General features: G+C 45.3%; 1 protein-coding gene across 3 annotated transcripts in view; it reads right to left on the bottom strand.

The window, feature by feature from the left end:
* The window catches only part of LOC140194814 (IQ motif and ankyrin repeat domain-containing protein 1-like), a 117,886-nt gene extending 94,812 nt beyond the window's left edge, over window positions 1-23,074 (bottom strand). For 2 of the 3 annotated variants that reach the window (XM_072252097.1, XM_072252098.1), the window contains exons 1-3: window positions 22,991-23,074; window positions 21,982-22,090; window positions 21,149-21,268 (exon numbers count right to left, since the gene is read on the bottom strand). In XM_072252097.1, the coding sequence (XP_072108198.1) occupies window positions 21,149-21,268; window positions 21,982-22,051 (190 nt within the window). In that variant the 5' untranslated portion in view covers window positions 22,052-22,090; window positions 22,991-23,074. Of the gene's footprint in view, window positions 1-21,148; window positions 21,269-21,981; window positions 22,091-22,990 lie in introns of those variants that run through there. The other variant, XM_072252099.1, reaches the window with a different exon arrangement.
* Window positions 23,075-23,373: the final 299 nt, after the last annotated feature.

Below are 23,373 nucleotides of genomic sequence, written 5' to 3'. Positions count from 1 at the left end.
CAGAGGGCAATGTTGCAATGTGCAGGCAGATTGGGCAGACCAGGTTGGTGCTGGATTCCAGGAGGAGCAGTTTCTGGGGTGCCTGTGAGATGGCTTTTTGGAGTGGCTCGTCATTGGCACCACTGGAGGACTGGCTGTTCTCGATTGGGTGTTGGGCAATGAATCACAATTGATTGATGAGCTTAAGGTAAAAGAACCCTTTAGGGAAGTATGATCATAAAATTAGTGGAAAGTTAGAGGATTGGGAAACTTTAAAAACCAACAGAAGACAACTAAAAAAGTCATCAAGGTAAGGATGGAATTTAAAAGTGGGCCAATAATATTGATTGGCATCTCCACAGAGCAAGGGGTTTAGATGGGGTGGAGTTTGTTGGGTGTGTTCAGGAAGGTTTCTTGACACAATATGTAGATAGCCCTACAAGAGGACATGTTGCACTTGATCTGGTATTGGAAAATGAACCTAATGAACTTGGTCAGGTGTCAGGTCTCTCAGTGGGAGAACATTTTGGAGATAGTGATCACAATTCTATCTCCTTCACCAAAGCATTGGAGAGGGATAGGAGCAGACAAGTTAGGAAAACATTTAATTGGAGTAAGGGGGAAATATGATGCGATCAGGCAGGAACTTGGAAGCATAAATTGGGAACAGATGTTCTCAGGGAAATGTACAGCAGAAATCTGGCAAATGTTCAGGGGATATTTGTGTGGCGTTCTGCATAGGTACATTCCAACGAGACAGGGAAAGTATGGTAGGGTACAAGAACCGTGGTGTACAAAGGGTGTTGAAAATCTAGTCAAGAAGAAAAGCTTACAAAAGGTTCAAAAAACTAGGCAATAATAGAGATCTAGGAGGTTATATGGCTAACAGGAAGGAGTTTAAGAATGAAATTAGGAGAGCCAGAAAGGGCCATGAGAAAGCCATGGTGAGCAGGATTAAGGAAAACCCTAAGGCATTCTACAAGTATGTGAAGAGCAAGAGGTTAAGACATGAGAGAATAGGACCAATCAAGTGTGATAGTGGAAAAGTGTGTCTGGAACCGGAGGAGATAGCAGAGGTACTTAATGAAAACATAGCTTCAGTATTCACTACAGAAAAGGATCTTGGCAATTGTATGGATGATTTGCGGCAGATTGAAAAGCTTGAGCATATAGACATTAAGAAAGAGGATGTGCTGGAGCTCTTGGAAAGTGTCAAGTTGGATAAGTCACCGGGACCAGACGAGATGTACCCCAGGCTACTGTGGGAGGCGAGGGAGGAGATTGCTGAGCCTCTGGCGATGATGTTTGCATCATCAATGGGGACGGGAGAGGTTCCGGAGGATTGGAGGGTTGCAGATGTTGTTCCCTTATTCAAGAAAGGGAGTAGAGATAGCCCTGGAAATTATAGACCAGTGAGTTTTACTTCAGTGGTTGGTAAGCTGATGGTAAAGATCCTGAGAGGCAGGATTCATGAATGTTTGGAAAGGCATGTGATTAGTAACAGTCAGCATGGTTTTGTCAGAGGCAGGTCGTGCCTTACGAGCCTGATTGAATTTTTTGAGGATGTGACTAAACACATTGATATAGGTAGAGCAGATGCAGTGTTTATGGATTTCAGCAAGGCATTTGATAAGGTACCCCATGCCAGGCTTATTGAGAAAGTAAGGAGGCACAGGATCCAAGGGGACCTTGCTTTGTGGATCCAGAGTTGGCTTGTCCACAGAAAGCGAAGAGTGGTTGTAGACGGGTCATATTCTGAATGGAGGTTGGTGACCAGTGGTGTGCCTCAGGGATCTGTTCTGGGACCCCTACTGTTTGTGATTTTTATAAATGACCTGGATGAGGAAGTGCAGGGATGGGTTAGTAAATTTGCTGACGACACAAAGGTTGGGAGAGTTGTGGATAGCGAGGAGAGCTGTCAGACGTTACAGCAGGGCATCGATAGAATGCAAAACTGGGCTGAGAAGTGGCAGGTGGAGTTCAACCTAGTTAAGGGTGAGGTGGTTCATTTTGGTAGGTCAAATATGATGGCAGAATATGGTATTAATGGTAAGATTCCGAGCAGTATGGAGGATCCGAGGGATCTTGGGGTCCGAGTCCATAGGACACTCAAAGCTGCTGTGCAGGTTGACTCTGTGGATAAGAAGGCATATAGTGTATTGGCCATGGGATTGAGTTCAAGAGTTGAGAGGTAATGTTACAGCTATATAGGACCCTGGTCAGACTGCACTTGGAGTACTGTGCTGGGTTCTGGTCACTTCACTACAGGATGTGGAAACTATAGAAAGTGCGCAGAGATTTACGAGGATGTTGCCTGGATTGGGAAGCATGCCTTATGAGAATAGCTTGAGTGAACTCTGCCTTTCCTCCTTGGAGTGGCAGAGGATGAGAGGTGACCAGATAGAGGTGTATATGAGGATGAGAGGCATTGGTAGTAGGTACAGAGGAGATGTCAGGGGTAAGTTTTTTTTTAAAACACAGAGAGTGGTGAGTGCTTGGAATGGGCTGCCAGCGGCAGTGGTGAGCAGTGGAGGTGGTTATGATGGGTTCTTTTAAGAGACTCCTGGATAGGTACATGGAGCTTAGAAAAATAGAGGGCTATGGGTAATCCTTGGTAATTTCTAAAGTAAGTACATGTTCGGCACAGTATTGTGGGCCGCAAGGTCTCTGTTGTGCTGCAGGTTTTCTGTATTTCTATGTCATATCGACCAAAATCTAATTGTGCCACAAGTTCATCCAGCTTATTCTGAATGCTACCCGCATTTAAATACAGCACCTTCAGTCCTGCATTCTTTGCCCTTTTGAATTTTGCTCGTGATACAATTTAGCTCTTTGCTCTGTCTGTATTTGTACCGAATCATTGGCTTGTCCTTCCTTACATTTGTTACACCCATCATCTACTTGTAAACCTGCTGACTCATCCTCAGCTCTATCATACTGGCTCCCATCCCCCGGCTATATTAGTTTAAACCACTCCCGACACCTCTCATAATTCTACCCACAAGAATATTTATCCCCCTCGGATTCAAATGCAAACTGTCCCTTTTGTACAGGTCCCACCTGTCTCAGAAGAGGTTCCAATTAGCCAAAAATCTGAATCCCTGACTCCCTGCTCCAATTCTTCAGCCACGCATTTATCTGCCTCCTTATTCTATTCCTATCTTCACTGTCGCATGGCACAGGCAGCACTCCCGAGATTCCTACCTTTGAGGCCCTGCTACTCAGCTTCCTTCCGAAATCCCCGTATTCTTTTCTCAGGACCTCCTCCCTTTTTCTTCCTCTGTCATTGGTACAAATATGTACCATAACTTCTCACTGCTCCCCCTCTATTTTCAGGACATTGTGGACGCGGTGGAGGAGGTGACCTGATAACGGTGTATAAGAAGATGAGAGGCATTGATCGTGTGGATAGCCAGACATTTTCTCTCAGGGCTGAAACAGCTAACACCAGGGGGCATAGTTTTAAGGTGCTTGGAAGTAGGTACAAGGGGGATGTCAGAGGATGGTGCGTGCATGGAATACACTGCCGGCGACGGTGGTACAATAGGGTCTTTTGAGAGACTCTTCAATAGGTATATGGTGCTTAGAAAAATAGAGGGCTGTGCAGTAGGGAAATCCTAGGCAGTTTCTAGTGAAGGTTACATGGTCGGCACAACATTGTGGGCCAAAGGGCCTGTAATGTGCTGTAGATTACTATGTTGTATATCCAGAAACATCTTGGGCCCTGGTACCTGGGAGGCAAATTACCATCCGTGTTTCCTTTTCGCGTCCATGGAATCGCCCATCTGTCCCCCTGCCTATCGAGTCCCCTATTACTGCTGCCCTCCTCTTCAGTTCCCTATCCTTCTGAGTCACAGGGCCAAACACGGTGCCAGAGGCTGTTGCTGCCCCCAGGTAGGGCCCTCCCCCCAACACTACTCAAAATGGAGTACTTGTTGTTGAGGGGGCAGCCACTGGGGTGCTGTCCACTATCTGACGTCCTCCCTTCCCTCTTCTGAGAGTCACCCATTTATCTGTCTCCTGTAGCCTTGGGATGATAGCTCCTATCTATCTCTGCTTCACTTTCCTTAACAAGCCGAAGATCATCAAGTTGCAGCTCCAACTCCCGAACACGGTTTCTAAAGAGCTGCATCTTGATGCACCTGGTGCAGATGTGGCCATCGGGGAGGCTGGGAGTCTCCTGGAAATTGCACATCTGACACCCAGAACAGGACACTGGCTCTGTAGACTTACCTCCAGTCTCTAGAGTTAAATAAGAAATAAAGAATGAACTTATCTCGCCTCCCCCTGTCTTTGCTGAAACGCTATCGAGTTCAAGCCTAACTGCTCTGCCTCAGACTACTCCGACGACGACCGCTCCGACAGACAATACCTCTCTTTTATAGAGACTGGGTTTTTAAAAGCTCTTTGTCAGACATGCGCAGGAACACTTCTTCAACTTCGCCGTGGACAATCTCCATCCAGGCTGAGAAAGGAGAAGGGTTAGGTATGGGGCTAGCAACCCCATCCTGTAAAATCCAGAACTACAGAAACAGCAACAGCAGCTCCAAAGACCTCATCTCTGGGAGAGAAGGATACACCAAGAAGACGGGCTACACTTTGGAGACAACTTAAAAAGCTGACCCAGGACAGAGGACTCCGACAAGCTGCTGCCAGTGACCTATGCCTTGATAAGGGAGATGGGTTTTAAAAGAATAATAATTTAGCTTCCATTCCTTCCAATGAGCTTATTTTCTAAATGGGAAGCAAATTAAGAATTCAGAGGTGGAAAGGGACTTGAGAGTCCTCATGCAGGATTCTCTAAAGATTAACTTGCAGGTTGAGTTGGTAGTCAGGAAGGCAAAAGCAATATTAGCATTCCTTTCCAGAGGACTAGAACATAAAAGCAAGGATGTAACGTTGAGGCTTTCTAAGGTGCTGCTCATATCACATTCAGAGTATTGTGTGCAATTTTGGGCCCCTTATCTGAGAAAGGATGTGCTGGCATTGGAGAGGGTCTCGAGGAGGTTCATGAAAATGATTCTGGGAGTGAAAGGCTTAACATATGAGCAGTGTTTGATGACTCTGGGCATGTACTCACCAGAATTTAAAAAAAAAAATGAGGGGGATCGCATTGAAAACTACCAAATATTGAAAGATTTAGATAGAGTGGATGTGGAGAGGATGTTTTTTTAATAGCAGGGGAGTCTAGGAGTGAAAGGTGCAGCCTCAGAATAGAAGATGTCCCTTTGGAAGAGTGGTAAGGAGGAATTTCTTTAGCAGTAGGTGGTGAATCTGTAGAATTCATGTCCACAGATGGCTGTGGATGCTAAGTCATTGGGTATACAGTATTTAAGGCAGTTGATTGGTTCTTGATTAGTCAGGGCATCAAAGGTAATGGGGAGAAAAGAGGAGAATTGGCTTGAGAGGGATATTAAATCAGCAATGATGGATTGGCACAGCAGGTAAGATGGCCCAAGTGACTTACATTTGACAGCACACCAACTCCAGATGCGCTGCCCCATTAGCCTGATAAATGAGCACCAGGACATTTTCCTACCAGGAGAGATGGAGAGATGGGGGGGGGGGGTACAATGAAGAGAGATTTAGAAGAAAGAACTGGGTGGGACAGAGACGGAAGTGATTGGGGGAAGTGAGCTGAAAAGGGCTAATTCCTCAAAAAAGCATCCGAAGAAGAAATTAACAGAGCTGGTCGAGGTAAGACTTGGCTGCGGAGAAAGGCTCAATGGTTCTGGGTGGGAAAGTGAAAACATTGGGAGTTTCCGGGTTTGAGGCAGGGAGCGAGGAACAGTGAGAGCTCCTGGCACAGGATGCACATTGTGCAAACAGACGACCAGCTTCAGTGACTGGGCCCAGCCGTCAATCATCTACTCATTTCAAAGGCCTGAAGTTGGAGGGGGAGGATGAGAAACACATGTCATGAAGTTTTAGCTGCAGGCATAAGTTTTCCTTTTCTAATACTTCCTAACTAGTGCAAACAACACAAGAATTCTGCTGCGGTATTTTGTTTATCTGACATCATTTTATTGTCTTCCTTTGGATCTTCTGAAGTGACTACAGCCCACGATCCATTATGCATGACTCCCACAGCACTTGTGGGCACTCATAGGCTATTCTACCACTCATCCAGTCCATGCTGTGGCGTGCCAGTCACAGCCAGTGGTAGATGAGTAGCGTGCCTGACATCCACATTCACCGGGCGGTTTTGGGATTTCCACTCAAGTGAAGAGGCCAGGTTGCCAACCTGCGCTGTGAGTTCCATCAGTCCAGTCCTGACGCCTTTTTGGAATTGCACTAGCCGGCTGTTGATTGCCTCCAGGGTACTGTCCATTATCTCCAGGTTGACCTTAACGCTGTTCACAGAGTTACACATCTGCCCCAAGGCCATCTGAGTTCTTCTGCCATTTGCTTCAAATGCCTCCTGAAGCTGGTCCATCTTCTCCTGGATGGTATCGCTCGTCTGTGCCAGCTCGGAGGCAACAGATTCTTTCACCTGGGACTCAGTACTTGCCATTGTCCTCTCCTGTCTGGGTGAGCTGACGGGGCAGCCTGTACTTGCCACACCCCAAATTTGAGCAGCTTTCTCCTGATTGTTCGAGCTCCTCTGATTAAAGGGAGATGAAGCTTTTTGAGAATCATTCTGCTTCAGGCCACACAACAGGGGCTGGGCTCGAGTACTACGTGGTATCTCACAGAAGAGTTCTTCTCTGTCTCTTCCACCTGCAAAATAATGGTCATTGTGGTAACAAGGTGAAATGAATTCTCACAAACGCACTGTCCTCTCTCTGTCCTTGTTATTGGACATACTGAGGAAGCACACTAGCTTGTGATAGATGCAGAGAGAGTAGTGATCAAACTTCAGCTTGCTGTTGAGAAAGCCAGTGCACATCATCACCTTTGAAGTCCTATTGAATCAGACACCAGCATGCTGGACACCTATTTTACCACACTGAAGGTGGCATGGTAACATAGCGGTTGGTGTAACGCATTACAGTGCCAGCGATTGGGATTTAATTCTGGCCGGTGAATCTAAGGAATTTGTATGTTATACCTGTGACTGCATGGGGTTCCCCCAGGAGCTCTGGTTTCCACCCACCCTCCAAAGATATGCGGGTTAGGGGTAGTAAGTTGTGCACGTGCTATGTTGGCACTGGAAACATGGCAACATTTGTGGGTGCCCCCAGCACATCCTTTGGCTATGTTGGTCATTGACGCAAATTTTATGTTTCACTGTGCCAATCTTTATCTCTATCTGTTGCCCGGCCAGTGGCTGGTGTCCTTCCCATTGCTGACATCAAACCATTCAATTCTGACAAGAGTTAATTATCCCTGAAGCAGTTAATTTCTCTCTCCAGATCCTTACACGGTGATCTCAGATTGGTTGTTGTGTAATAACCCAGATCTTATTAAAGAGCTTAATGTAAAGGAACCCTTAGAAGGCAGTGATATGATTGAATTCATACTGCAATTTCAGAGGAAGAAGCCGTCACATGCATCAGTATCACTATGGATTAAAGGGAATTACGGGGGCATGAGCGAAGCGCATGTCCAGGTGGATTGGAGGAGGATATGGCAGTGTAGAGGTGACTGAAGTTTCTGGGAATAGCTTACAAGGCGCAGGATAATATGTCACACAGAAGTTGTTGTTCACCATTGCAGGGGTATGCAACTGTGGCTGACAGGGAAGTTAAGGACTGCATAAAAGCCAAGGAAAGGGAACATAAGGTAGCAAAAGTGAGAAGTTGGATGATTGGGAAGGTTTTTAAATCCAACAAAAGGCAACTAAACCAGCTATAAGAAAGGAAAAGATTAAATATGCGGGCAAACTAGCCAATAATATAAAGCAGGATACCAAAAGTTTTTTTTCGTTACATAAAGAGTAAAAGGGAGGTGAGAGTTGACATTGGACCACTGGAAAATGATGTTGGTGTGGTAGTAAACTAGGACAAGGAATTGGCAGATGAACTTTGCATCTGTCTTCACTGTGCAAGACACTAGCAGCGTGTCAGGGAGCAGAAGCAGGAGTGAGTACCATTGCTATTACAAATGGAAAGGTGCTAGGCAAACTGAAAGGTCTTAAGGTGGATAAGTCACCTGGACCAGATGGACTATATCCCAGAGTGTTGAAAGAGGTTACTGAACAGTTAACGGATGCATTGGTCATAATCTTTCAATAATCACTTGGTTCTGGCATGGTCACAGAGGACTGGAAGATTACAAATGTCATTCCACTTTTTAAAGAGGAAGAAAAACAAAAGAAAGGAAATTATAGGCCAGTAAGCCTAACCTCAGTGGTTGGGAAAGTTTTGGAGTCTATTATTCAGGATGAGGTTTCGGGGTACTTGGAGACTAATGATAAAATAAGTCAAAGTCTGCACAGTTTCTTGCCTGACAAATCTATTGGAGTTCTTCAAGGAAGTAACAGGCAGGGTGGGCAAAGGAGAGGCAGTGCATGTCGTTTACTTCAATTTTCAGAAGGCATTCGGTAAGGTGCCACATGAGGCTGTTTAACAAGATAAAATCCTACGACGTTACAGGAAAAGTACTGGCATGGATAAAGGAATGGCTGAAAGGCAGGAGGCAGTGAGTAGGAATAAGAGGGGCTTTTACCGGTTGGCTGCTGCTCAAGGGTCATTATTGGGACCGCTACTTTTCACATTGTTTGTCAATTACTTGGATCATAGAATTTGATATAGGTGTACAAAATTATAAGAGGTATAGATAGGGTACTTGTAAGCATGTTTTTTTCCACTGATGTTGGGTGAGCCAAGAACTGGAGTTCATATGTTAAGACCATAAGATATAGAAGCAGAATTAGGCCATTTGGCCCATCGAGTCTGCTCTGCCATTTCATCATGGCTTATCCAATTTTCCTCTCAGCCACAATCTCCTGCCTTCTCTCTGTATCCCTTCATGCCCTGAACAATCAAGAATCTATCAACCTCTGCTTTAAATACACATAAAGACTTGGTCTCCTTAGCTGCCTGTGGCAAATAATTCCATAGGTTCACCATTCTCTATCAAAATACGTGACCATATTCTTCCCGAGACTGTATTCCAGGGATGACTACCTGTATTCCATCTGCCACTTCTTTGCTCATTCTCCTAATCTGTCTTTCTGTAGCCTCTCTACTTCCTCAAAATTACCTACCCCTCCAACTGTCTTCATATCATCTATAAACTTTGCAACAAAATCATCAATTTCATCATCCAAATCACTGACCTATAATATAAAAAGAACTGGTCCCAACACAGACTCCTGTGGAACGCCACTAGTCACCGGTAGCCAACCAGAAAATGCCCCCTTTATTCCCACTCTTTGCCTCCTGCCAATCAGCCACTGCTTTATCCATGCTAGAATCTTTCTTGTAATACCAAGGACTTGTAGCTTGCTAAGCAGCCTCATGTGTGGCACCTTGTCAAAGGCCTTCTGAAAATCCAGGTACATAACAACCACTTCACCTTTGTCTATCCTGCTTGCTATTTCTTTAAAGAATTCCAACAGACTTGTCAGGCAAGATTTTCCCTTGAGGAAACCATGCTGACTATAGCCTATTCTATCATGTGCCTCCAAGTACCCAGAGACCTCATCCTTAATAATTGACTCCAACATCTTCCCAACCAGAGGTCAGACGAACAGCCGATAGTTTCCTTTCTTCTGCCTCTCTCACTTCTTGAAGAGTGGAGTGACATTTGCAATTACCCACTCTTCCAGAACCATTCCAGAGTCTAGTGATTCTTGAAAGATCATTATTAATACATCCAGATTCTCTTCACCCACCTCTTTCAGAACCCTGGGGTATATGCCATCTGGTCCAGGTGACTTACCTATCTCCAGGCCTTTCAGTTTTCCAAGAACCTTCTCTCTAATTATGGTAACTTCACACACTTCATGCCCCCTGACACCTGGAAGTTCCACCATACTGCTCGTGTCTTCCATAGTGAAGACTGGCGCAAAATACTTTTTCAGTTCGTCAACCATTTCCTTGTCCCCCATTACTACCTCTCCAGCATTGTTTTTCAGCTGTCTGATATCAACTCTCGCTTCTCTTTTACACTTTATGTATCTGAAGAAACCTTTGGTATCTTCTTTAATATTATCAGCTAGCTTACTTTCCATCTTTATCTTCTTCATTACTTTTTTAGTTGTCTTCTGTTGGCTTTTAAAAGCTTCCCAATCCTCTAACTTCTCACTAATTTTTGCTCTATTTTATGCCTTCTCTTTGACTTTTATGTTGATTTTGTTTTCTCTTGTTAGCCACAGTTGTGTCATCTTTCCTTTAGAATACTTCTTCTTTGGGATGTATATATCCTGTGCCTTACAAATTGCTTCCAGAAATTCCACCCATTGCTGCTCTGCCATCATCCCTGCCCCTCCCAGTTTCACCTATCACCTTGTGCTTTTCCCTCCCCTCCCTCCACCTTTTAACTCTACTCCTCATCTATTTTTCTCTAGTCCTGCTGAAGGGTCTCAGCCCGAAACATCGACTGTAGTCTTTTCTATAGATGTTGCTTGGCCTGCTGAGTTCCTCCAGCATTTTGTGTGTGTTGATCACTGCCAATGTTCTGTTCCAATCAAGTCTGGACAACTCCTCTCTCATGCCTCTTCAATTCCCTTTAACTGATTCCCCCACTGGGCTCAACCATGAGCTGCTCTAAAAAAAAAAAAATCTCATAGGCATTCTAGAAATTCTCCTCTTGGAATCCAGTACCATACCGATTTTCTCAATCTACCTACGTAGTTAAATCCCCCATGACTATTCTAACATTAATCTTTTGGTATGCATTTTCTGTCTTCCGTTATAATATGAAGTCCACCTCTTCACTACTGTACAACTCCCATCAGGGAATTTTTTAGCCTTGCAAGGGTGAAAGCTGAAATGTTTAAGGGGAAGATGAGTGGGAACTTCATTCAGGGTGTGGTGAGAGTGTGGAATGAACTGCTAGCGGAAGGGGTGGATGTGAATTTAATTTCAACATTTAAGAAAAATTTGGATAGGCACATGGATGGGAGGGGCATGGAGGGCCATGATCTGGGTGTAAGTTGATGGGACTGGGCAGAATAACAGGTTGGCACAGACCACAAGGAAATATGCAGATGCTGGAAATTCAAGCCACACACATCAAAGTTGCTAGTGAACGCAGCAGGCCAGGCAGCGACTGTACCTCTTCCTAGAGATGCTGCCTGGCCTGCTGCGTTCACCAGCAACTTTGATGTGTGTGGTTTGAATTTCCAGCATCTGCAGATTTCCTTGTGGTCTGTGCCAACCTGTTATTCTGCCGATTCCCATCAACTTACACCCAAATCCTGGCTCTCCATGCCCCTCCCATCCATGTTTTGCTTGGAACACACATAGCACCAGGAGAATGGTGGGAGAGTGATTACAGCTGCTTTGATATCCCCCAGCCATCCCCAAAATAAATGCAATGCAAAAGAGTCTGCCACACATGTATTTTTCCCCGCACTGTTGTGAGGCTGTGGAAATCTTGTCAAAGGGCAGTGGAAGCCAAGCCTGTGAATGTGGTTAAGGCAGAGGGACTTGTTTTCTTGATAATTAAGAGGTGATGGGTTACTGGGAGTGGAGGGGAATGTGGAACTGTGACTATCATCAGATCAGCTGAGATGTTAATGCATAGGGTCGAGGGCTGAGGTTTAGTGCTTCAGATTACAATCTTACTACTATCTAAGTGGGAGAGCTCCCCACAGCACTTGTCAAGCAACAACCTCATACAATGAGACTCACAGAATCAAACCTTACAGACATCTGCAGGTTTTCTCTCGTTTGTGATTGGACCTTACCAATATTGTAATTTCCAGATATATTGATCGGTGACACAAAATTTTTTCCCCCTTTAACCCAGATTCAGTTATTATTCACGTACATCAAAATGTACAGTGAAATGCACCATTTGTGTTAACAACCCAACACAACCTCAGGATGCTCTGGAAGCAGCCCGCAAGTGTCAACACACATTCCGGTGCCAACACAGCATGCCCACAATGTTCAGCAGAATAACACAAGCAACAACAATAATAACAACAGAACAACATCAACTATAGCTGCACCCATCGCATGCAGGCTACTTTGGCAGCTGGGTCACTCGTGATTCGCCCGGCTTGGGCTACTGATCCCCATCCACAGCATATCCTGAGCCCTTCCTACTCTGTTCTTCTTTCAAGTGCCATTCAATTCAGATTGATTGATTGAGAGATAGTACAGAATAGGCCCTTCCAGTCGTGCTGCCCAGAAATCCCCCAGTTTAATCCTGGCCCAATCATGGGACAATTTACAATGACCAATTAACCTACCAACCCATACGTCCTTGGATTGTGGGAGGAAACTGGAGCACCAGCAGGAAAACCACGGGCAACGGAGAGAATGTACAAACTCCTTACCAACAGCAGTGGAATTGAACCCAGGTCGCCTGCACTGTAAAGCATTCTGCTGACCACAATGCTTCCGTGCCACTACAGTAAGTTGTGGTAGGTAATCATCAAGAATTTCCTTGTGCATGAGACATTATGGAGTATTAGGATTTCAAGGGCTATCCATCCCCCCTCCATCATGCTGTGCTGCTATTTCTGGTTGATGTCCCCTGCCTAGTTGACACCCAGACCCAGAGAACCAAGGTCAAAGATGCTGTCAATCAAAGCATGACTGCCAGGACTGATGATCGAAGAGCCCAGTGTGTGAGCACCAAGTTCAAAGATAAGGGATTTGACAGCCTCTTCAAGAAGCATTGGCCAGAATAGTTCAGCTTAGTTGCCTCAGGTTCCCACTGACAATCTTCCTTTCCCTAAGCAGCAGTCGTCTGTGACCCGTAAAGAAAGTCAGCTCCTCAGTCTCAATGGGCAATATCTGGTCACCAGGAACCAGCTCAGCCTCCTGCCAAATCTGACCTCCAAGCATCAGCACAGCCATGAGCCACCCATGGGCAAATACAGAAAGCTGAACTGACAGTAGATGCCTTCAGCATCAAGACAACATTTAACAAAGAATAGCGTGGAGAATAGAGCCAATTAAAAAGAAATCCTTTGGACACAGAGGCAGGAGGCTCTGGTAGACAGAGGCAGCATCACGAGCAGCCAATCCAAAGACACTCAGCTGCATCACCAGAAATACTGTAAAGTCAGGATGGAATGAGAATGCCTGTCTATATCAAGGATCAGCAGAGAGGAGGATCCCAGGCGAAAGACGAACAAATGAAGATGAAAGAAAATACTAAAGCAAAGACCGGGGCATAGAGTGGCAAGGCTCGTGGTGGATCAGAAGGCTGGGAATTTTACAACAGGTGAAAGTGAGAGACTGACAAGTTAATAAGACAGGAGAAAATTCTTTACGTGAGAGTGAAACAACTCATGTTCTCACTATTGTTTGTTTATTTTGTATTTGCACAGTTTGTCTTTTGCACATTGATTGTCTGTTCATCTTTCTTTTGTGTGTGTTTCTGCATTGATTTTATTGTTGATTTGCATCTAACTGTAAGAAAATGAACCTCAGAGTATCTATGGCAACATACAGGATATGTACTTTTTAATAAATTTCCTTAGAATATTAAGTAAATTTAAAAGACAATCAGAATCTTTCTCCCAGGGTAGAAATGTCAAAAACTTGAGGCCATGAATTTGAGGCGATAGGGGGAAAGTTTCAGGCAGATAGACAGGGCAATTTTGTTCTTACACAGAGTGGTGGAGGCTGGAATGAGCTGCCAGAGAAGTGCTGGAAACAGATAGATAGTGATGTGTAAGAGGCTGATAGATAGAGGAACAATCAAGGAGTGGAAGAATATCGATTGTGTACAGATAAGGGGTTTAATTTATTTCATCATTGCAGTCAACACAGATATTGTGGACGGAAAAGCCTGCTCTTGTACTGTATTGTTCTAAGTTCTACATTCAGGCTGAAATACGTAAGAATCAGTTCTTGGCCTTCAGATATTTACGACTTACGGTAATAACTTGGAGGAGGGGGTGGAAACATATCAAATGTTGAAAGGCCTCGATAAAGTGGATGTGGAGTGGTGGGAGAGTCAAAGACCAGAGGGCACAGCCTCAGAATAGAGGAGAGTCCTTTTAGAACAGAGATGATGAAGAATTTCTTTAGCCAGCGAGTGATGAATCTGTGGAATTCTTTGCCACAGGCAGCTGTGGAGGTCAAGTCTTTATGTATATTTAAGGCAGAGGTCGATAGATTCTTGAATGGTCAGGGCATGAAGGGATACATGGAGAAGGCAGGAGATTAATTCTGCTCCTATATACTATGGTCTAATAAAAAGAAACTTAGTTAGCTGTTGACCCTAGAATAAACAGAAGGGCACATTGTGGTGAGGATATGGGCACTGGGACAGATGCTAGAAAGGATGTAGAGGTACAGAGAGGATGCAGAAGAGGTGTACCCAGATTCTGCCTGGATTAGAGGGCATGAGCTAAAAGGAGAGGTTGCATAAATTTTAGTTGTCCTCTGGAGCGTCAGGCTGAAAGGAGACCTGATAGGAGTTAGTAAAAGTATGTGAGACATATACGCAATAGATAGCCAGTATCTTTCTCCAACGGTCAAAATGCCTTAATATTCAAGGGCACATATTCTAGACGAGAGGGATAAAGTTCAAAGATGTGTGGACAGGCTTTTTTTTCCAACATAGAGAATGGAATGTACCCAGAATACCCTGCCAGGGGTAGTAATGGAGGTAAAGGCCAAGACAGAGCATGCTCTATGTTCAATGGACACTATACAGATAGATTCAGTGAGAGAGCAAAACCTCGGAAAATAGACTGAATGCAGACGTTCATATTAAGGAGAAAGAAACACAACAGAATCAATCAAGGACCACACACAACAGAGACAAACAAACAACGTGCAAAAGACAACAAACTGTGCAAATATAAAAATGTCACCTCTCATCCTCTTTCATTCCAAACAGAAAACCCCTAGCTCAGTTTACTGTAGAATTTCCTCTTAATAACCGGAAGTTGATAGGTTCTTGGTTAATCAGGCTGTCAAAAGGAGAATGGGATAATAAATCAGCCATGATAGAATGGTGCAGCAAACTTGTACAGCTGAATGGCCTAATTCTGTTTTTATGTTTATGGTCTCAACCAGTGGTTCCCAACCTGAGGTTCGTGGAACTCTGGGTTAATGACAGGGGTCTATGGCATAAAAAAGGTTGGGAACCCCTGGTTTAATCCAGACCTATCTGCATGCACATGGTCAGTATCCCTTTATTCCCATATTCTCAGGTCTCTTGGAATATGATAATGTAATTTTAGGCAGAAGTAGTCAGACAGAGTTTCTATGAGGAAATGGCAGAGGTTTTGAGTGACTATTTTGCATCAGTCTCCATGGTGGAGGACACATCTAACATGCCAAAGAGAGATGTCATGGATGCAATGGGAGGTGAGGACCTTAATACAATAGCTATCACTGAAGAGGTAGTGCTGAACAAACTTGTGGGCCTGAAGACAGAGAAGTCCCCTGGTCCTGATAGAATACATACTAGGGTAGCAAAAGAAATGTCAGAAAATATAATAGAGGCTTTGGTGATAATTTACCAAAATTCTCTAGACTTTGGGCAGGTCCAGGTGTTTTGGAAGTCGGTGAATGTCACACCACTGAAGATGGGACCGAGTATAGTGTATCTGAGTTTGCTGATGATGCTAGATTGAATGGAAAAGCAAATTTTGCAGAAGATACGGAGAGTCTGCAGAGAGATATAGATAGGTTAAGTGAGTGGGCAAGGGTCTGGCAGATGGAATAGAATGTTGGTAAATGCGAGGTCATCACATCGTAAAGAAAAACTTAAGAGCAGATTATTATTTAAGTGGTAAAAAAAATGCAGCGTTTATGCATGAATCAAAAAAGGTTGGTTTCCAGGATACTGGCTTTGGAGGTGTGCAGAGGAGCTTCACCAGGTTGAGTCCAGAGACGAGGGGGTTAGACTATGAGGAAAGGTTGAGTCACCTGGGACTGTACTCGCTGGGATTCAGAATGAGAGATCTTATTGGAACATATAGGATTATGAAAGGGATAGATATGATAGAGGCAAGAAAGTTGTTTCCACAGGTAGGTGATTCGAGAACTAGAGGACATGGCCTCAAGAATTGAGGGAGTAATCTTCGGACGGAGATGAGGAGGAACTGCTTTTCCCAGACACTGGTGAATCTGCGGAATTCTCTTCCCAATGAAGCAGTGGAGGCTACCTCAGTAAATCAAGTCAAGTCAACTCACTTCTTATTGTCATTTCAACCATAACTGCTGGTACAAAACATAGTAAAAATGAGACAATGTTTTCTAGGAACATGGTGCTACATGAAACAATACAAAAACTACACTGAACTACGTAAGAAAAAACTAGACTACAGACCTATCCAGGACTGCATAAAGTGCACAAAACAGTGCAGGCACTACAATAAATATTAATAAATAAAAAACAAGACAGTAGGCACAGTAGAGGGTATAGTAGGTTGGTGTCAAGCCAGGCTCTGGGTATTGAGGAGTCTGATGGCTTGGGGGAAGAAACTGTTACATAGTTTGGTCGTGAGAGCCTGAATGCTTCGGTGCCTTTTGCCAGATGGCAGGAGAGAGAAGAGTTTATATGAGGGGTGCGTGGGGTCCTTCATAATGCTGTTTGCTTTGCGGAGATTTTTCACATAGTTGGGAAATTAAGGGTTATGGGGAAAAGGCAGGTAGGTGAAGATGAATCCATGGCCAGATGGCCTACTCCTGCTCCTATTTCTTAGGTTCTTATAAAGACATTTCATAAGGTGCCACCCAAAACATTACTGCATAATAGTCATGCAGTTAAATAACACAAACACACCCACAATCGTTGGACTTCTGAGAGATTAAATCATGTGCTGTAAAAAGCATGCTTGGATTGTGCCTTTAGAGTTCCCTCTGAAAGTCCCTCTATCAAGGACATTTACATACTCACACAGACCTACTCACACACAGGAATTGTTCCTCGATTCATTGAGGAATAGAACACGAGAGCAGGGAGATGATGGCAGAACAGCATTCAACACTGGTTCACTGGTTTGAAATTGCACACAGCTCTGGTCAGCATATTACTGAAGATATGATAAGGAGAGGTAGCATTATTGTCAGGGGAAAGATTGGATAGTCTGAGGTTGTTACTCTAGAATGGAGAGGGCAGATAGGAAAATCAGCTGAGGTGTAAAATTACCACCACTACTTTATCATTTCCTGTAAGTCACTTTAAATGTAGGCATTTCTGTGCCTAGCGTCACTTTATGGACATACAATCAATATACGTAGGCTACCTTATATATTTATATTTATTGTTTTAATTATTGCATTCTTTATAGTCACATAGAAACATAGAAAATAGGTGCAGGAGTAGGCCATTCGGCCCTTCGAGCCTGCACCGCCATTCAGTATGAACATGGCTGATCATCCAACTCAGAACCCCGCCCCAGCCTTCCCTCCATACCCCCTGACCCCCGTAGCCACAAGGGCCATATCTAACTCCCTCTTAAATATAGCCAATGAACTGGCCTCAACTGTTTCCTGTGGCAGAGAATTCCACAGATTCACCACTCTCTGTGTGAAGAAGTTTTTCCTCATCTCGGGCCTAAAAGGCTTCCCCTTTATCCTCAAACTGTGACCCCTCGTTCTGGACTTCCCCAACATCAGGAACAATCTTCCTGCATCTAGCCTGTCCAATCCCTTTAGGATCTTATACGTTTCAATCAGATCCCCCCTCAATCTTCTAAATTCCAACGAGTATAAGCCCAGTTCATCCAGTCTTTCTTCATATGAAAGTCCTGCCATCCCAGGAATCAATCTGGTGAACCTTCTTTGTATTCTCTCTATGGCAAGAATGTCTTTCCTCAGATTAGGGGACCAAAACTGCACACAATACTCCAGGTGTGGTCTCATCAAGACCTTGTACAACTGCAGTAGTACTTCCCTGCTCCTGTACTCGAATCTTCTTGCTATAAATGCCAGCATACCATTCGCCTTTTTCACCGCCTGCTGTACCTGCATGCCCACTTTCAATGACTGGTGTATAATGACACCCAGGTCTTGTTGCACCTCCCCTTTTCCTAATCGGCCACTATTCAGATAATAATCTGTTTTCCTGTTTTTGCCACCAAAGTGGATAACTTCACATTTATCCACATTAAATTGCATCTGCCATGAATTTGCCCACTCACCTAACCTATCCAAGTCACCCTGCAACCTCTTAGCATTCTCCTCACAGCTAACACTGCCACCCAGCTTCGTGTCATCCGCAAACTTGGAGATGCTGCATTTAATTCCCTCATCCAAGTCATTAATATATATTGTGAACAACTGGGTCACAGAAAACTACAGCACAGAAATCTAAACAACACACATCTAAGTTGCTGGTGAACACAGCAGGCCAGGTAGCATCTCTAGGAAGAGGTACAGTCAACGTTTTGGGCCGAGACCCTTCGTCAGGACTAACTGAAAGAAGAGCTAGTAAGATATTTGAAAGTAGGAGGGGGAGGGGGAGATCCAAAATGATAGGAGAAGACAGGAGGTGGAGGGATGGAGCCAAGAGCTGGACAGTTGATTGGCAAAAGGGATATGAGAAGATCATGGGACAGGAGGCCTAGGGAGAAAATAAAGGGGGAGGGGGGAAGAAACCCAGAGGATCGGCAAGGGGTATAGTGAGAGGGACAGAGGGAGAAAAAGGAGAGAGAGACAGAAATCTAGTCCATGCTGAACCATTCAAGTTGTCTACTCCCATCGACCTGCACCTGGACCATAGCGAACCATAACCTAACCATCCATGTACCTATCCAAACTTTTCTTAAACGTTGAAATCAAGCTCACATGCACCACTCATTCCACACTCTCACGCTGTAAAGAAATTTCTCCTCATGTTCCCCTTAAACTTTTCACATTTAACCCTTAACCCATGACCTCTAGTTGTATTCTCACCGAAGCTCAGTGGAAAAAGCCTAATTGCACTAACCCTCTCTATACCCCTGATAATTTTGTATACTTCCATCAAATCTCCACTCAATCTTCTCCATTCTGGGGAATAAAGTCTGAACCTGTTCAATCTTTCCCTAAAACTCAGGTCCTCCAGTCCCAGCAACATCCTTGTAAATTTTCTCTGTACTGTTTCACCCTTATTGTGTTTGTTTTTTTTGTGCTGCATTAGATCTGAAGTAACAACTATCTTGCTTTCCTTTACATTTGTGTACTGGAAATGACATTAAACAATCTTGAAAGTATGAGGGATTACATGATGTTAATTGGAAGGGCCTATTCCCTTTCCAGAAAGCTCTAAGACGAAGGGCACAGACAAGGATGGCACAATAGTATAGAAGATAGTGTAATGCTTTACAGTGCCAGTGGCTCAAGGAGTTTGCATGTTCTCCCCACGACTGTGGGTTTCCCCAAGTTGCTCTGGTTTCCTCCCACATTCCAAAGTTGTGGGCATGCTATGACGGCAGCAAACACATGGCAACATTTGTGGTCTGCGTTGGTCATTGATGCAAACACCACATTTCACTGTATTTTGCAATGTACACTCGACCAGTGGCGTCCTGACATCCGCACCAGACGTTGAGGCAAGTGGTCCAGATTTGAATCCAGCCAGCTCCTTGCACGCTTTCCATCCATGCTGGGTTGAGTGTCGAGCAGCAACTCGACCTCAAAAACTGACAAAATGCTAAGGAAGCAGCAAAGATTGCTGCCTGATGCGCCAAAAGGTGCGGGGAGGAACAACAAAAAATTGCAACCAAACCAGTTAAATTAATCTGATGTTTAATCTTATAAGAATTTATGAGATTTCACCAAGAGTTTCCAGAAATTAGGAAGTCTGGATGAAAATGTGAGTGAGGAAGATGTCCCTGCCACATCTAACCAACAGGAAAGTGGGATGAGGCTGAGGAGATCCTTTCTGACTGGCAAAGACACGGGTGGCAGCAGAGCCTGAGCAACGTGGTTTCAGGCTGTAGACAAAATGGTGATTGCAGTAATGAATATGCATCTGAAGGCAAAGGGCCTTGGGTGAGCCCTGCCGACAACCTGAGGACAAGCACAGAGCTGCCACAGGCTCAGAAACTGACCATGGTGACAAATGATTGGAGAGCTAAGGCATTCAAAGAGACTGCAGCACGCTGCAGACATAGCCCTCTGAGACAGGGTGGGCTGAAGCCCTGGCTGGAATAAAAGGTGGAGCCAGCCATAGAAGGCTTTAACCCATCTTCCTCTCCCATTGCACTGATGTCTCACAATTTCCAAGCAATGACTCCCGTTGTTTCCCCATTTACTTATTCCCTTTCTCTGTAACTGTAACAGCATATTCAGCATTCTGTCATTGGTTTTCCCTTCCACCACATTAAATACAGAATACTACAGTGCAGTACAGAACCTTCAGAAAACCTGCTCGGAGATCGATCTAGCCCTTCCCTCCTACATGGCCCTGCATTTTCTATCACCCATGTGCCTGAGTATCTTCAATGTCCCTAATGTATCCGCCTCTACAACCACCCTGGCAGTGCATTCCCAGCATCAACCGCACACTGTGTAAAAGTACTTAACTCTGACATCCCCTGATACTTTCCTCCAATTACCAAAGAATTCTGACTTTTTGTATTATCTATTTTGCCCTGAGAAAATGTCTCTCGATGTCTGCTCGATCTAGTCATAGTCATACTTTATTGATCCCGGGGGAAATTGGTTTTCGTTACAGTTGCACCATAAATAATTAAATAGTAATATGTAAATTATGCCAGGAAGTTAGTCCAGGACCAGCTTATTGGCTCAGGGTGTCTGACCCTCCAAGGGAGGAGTTGTAAAGTTTGATGGCCACAGGCAGGAATGACTTCCTATGACGCTCTGTGTTGCATCTGTAGCTCTCATCATCTTACACCCTGCTATTAAGACATCTGTCATCTTCTTTCATTTCAGGAAGAGAAGCCCTAGCTCATTCACCCCATCCTCATAAGACATGCTCTGTAATCCAGGCAGCATCCTGGTCAATTTCCCCTGCACCCACTCTAAAGGTTCCACATCTTTTCTATTATGAGGTGACCAGAACTGAACACGAAGCCCTTATCCTTGGGATCATCCCTGTCCACAGAGACAACTTCAGCATTGGTACAATAATCAGCCAACTACTATAGCAACCCTTCACTCAGACTCTGCAATACTCAAAACTCTACCTTCTACAGTGCCTTCGCCTTTAACCTGGGCCACATCAGGAGCAAGCTTTCCCTTGTCATTTTTGGACTTGTTGCGGCCAGAAGTGCTTGGATTTTTGGTGGGAGGGTGAGCTCCCAAATCTGAGGAAAAAGAATGAGAAGATCAGATAGGAGATGGATTAACCCCATCTCCATCGCCAATGCCTTCTACATTTAAGCAACTCAAGTGCCCATCCAGACACATCCTAAACACAGTCAAAACCCATCACATTCATGTACGTACATAAAACTAATTTCTCTTCAATATTGAAATCGGACCCACACCCACCACTCCTGTGGGCAGCTCATTCCACACTCGTGCCACCTTCTGAGTGAAGCTCCCCCCTCCTCAGGTTCCCGATCAGACTTCTGAATACAGAATTAACCCATGAGCACTACCTCACTATTCTTACCTCCCCTTTTGAGCTACTTATTTAAATTTATATATATTCTCATTTTAATTTATAGTATATTTTATGTCTTGCACAGTCCTGCTGCCTCAAAACAACCAGTTTCACAACATTTTTCAATGATTATGATTCTAAATATTTTACCTTTCACCCTTAGCCTATGACCTCTCATTGTAGTCACACCCAAACTCAGTGGGAAAACCCTGCCTGCATTTCCCTTATTTATACCCCTCATAATTTTGTACGTCTTCATCAAATCTCCTCTCATTCTCCAACGCTCCATGGAATAAAGTCCTCACCTATTCAACCTTTCCCCATAACTCAAGACCTGGCAACATCCTGGTAAATTGGTCCTCCCAATTTTATTGATATCTTTCCTGTAGACACATGAAATAATGCGGATACCTCTCCTTGCTGGCTGAATGGATTTCTTTGTTGCTTTTCCAGCTCCTGATTTAGATTTGCGGCTGGACATGGTGTTAGAACCACGTGGGAATCCAGACAAGGAGCATCACTGAAAGAAAAAGGTACAGTATCTCATTAGGCAGAGGGGCAGACAGTGCCCGATGATGAATGTCAGCTCTGTGGAGAAGGGTATTCACAAGGGTGAGAAAACAGGGTGCTGGGACATAAACATTCTCCAGGTGAGATCACCAAACACTCCGCTGCCAAAGGAAATTCCAGGGTGAGAGGAGGTGAGGGGGTGGGAGGGGGAGAGGGGACGGATGGGGTGGAGAGGAGGGGGGTGGGTGGGGTGTAGATGATGCAAACTGTGTGTGTGGGGGTGGAGTAAGTGGGGTGAAGTGGGGGTGTAGGGAGTTTGGGGAGTGGAGTGTGTGCTGTGGGGGAAGTGTGAGGGAGATGTGGGGGGTGTTGGAGGGGTGTGGGGCGGGGTGGGTGTGGGAAGGGTGTGAGGGGGAGGGGGGTGGAGCAGTTAGGAAGGGTGAGGGGCAGGTGGGGAGAGGTGAGGGGCAGGGATTAGGGAAGGGGAGGCGAGGAGGTGTCGGGGAGTGTGGGGAGTGGGATGGGGTGAGGGGGAGAGGGTTAATAGGGGGATGCAGGAGGGATACGGGAGGGACAAAGGAGTAAGGGGGAGGGAGAGGGATAGGAGTAAAGGGGGGAGAGGGGAGGGGTGTAAGCAAGAGGAGATGGATGTAGATGGGAAGCAGTGGGAAGAGGGAGAGAGGGTTGAGGGGAGGGTAAGAAGTTCGGGAAGGGGAGGGTGAGCCGAGTGGATGGGAGGCTGAGGTGAGAGTGATTGGAAGGAGAAGGATGAAGGGGAAGGTTGATGGGAGGGAGAGGAGAGTAGGAGGAGTGCGCGGAGGTGTGGAAAGAGGAGGAGGATCGTGGGATGAGGAGGGGTGAGGATGAGTGGAGAGGAGGGGGACAGGGAAGCCATCGCTCACAAACCCACCGGACCTCGCTGTTCACCTTCCGTCTCCAGGCAACGGATGCAACGGAAGTCCCGCCCATAGGGCTGGCAAACCCGATGCAAAAAGTAACTTCCGGTGCTAGGCACCGGCTGTTCAGTGAGCGTGGGGTGGTGCAGTATCTCCCCTCGCCTGTCCACAGTGCGGGTGCGCCTTGTGGACGGGGACGGAGGGGGAGGAGGGAGGGTGCTGAGGGGATGGGGAGGTGGTTTGAGTGAGGAGTGAGGGAGGGAGGGATAGGGGAAGGGTGTGCGGGAGGGAGGGATAGGGGAAGGGTGTGCGGGAGGGAGGGAGGGATAGGGGAAGGGTGTGCGGGAGGGAGGGATAGGGGAAGGGTGTGCGGGAGGGAGGGAGGGATAGGGGAAGG

This window comes from Mobula birostris, chromosome 3, assembly GCF_030028105.1.
Source record: "Mobula birostris isolate sMobBir1 chromosome 3, sMobBir1.hap1, whole genome shotgun sequence".
NCBI lineage: Eukaryota > Metazoa > Chordata > Chondrichthyes > Myliobatiformes > Myliobatidae > Mobula > Mobula birostris.
This window is presented reverse-complemented; position numbering and strand designations above follow the sequence as displayed.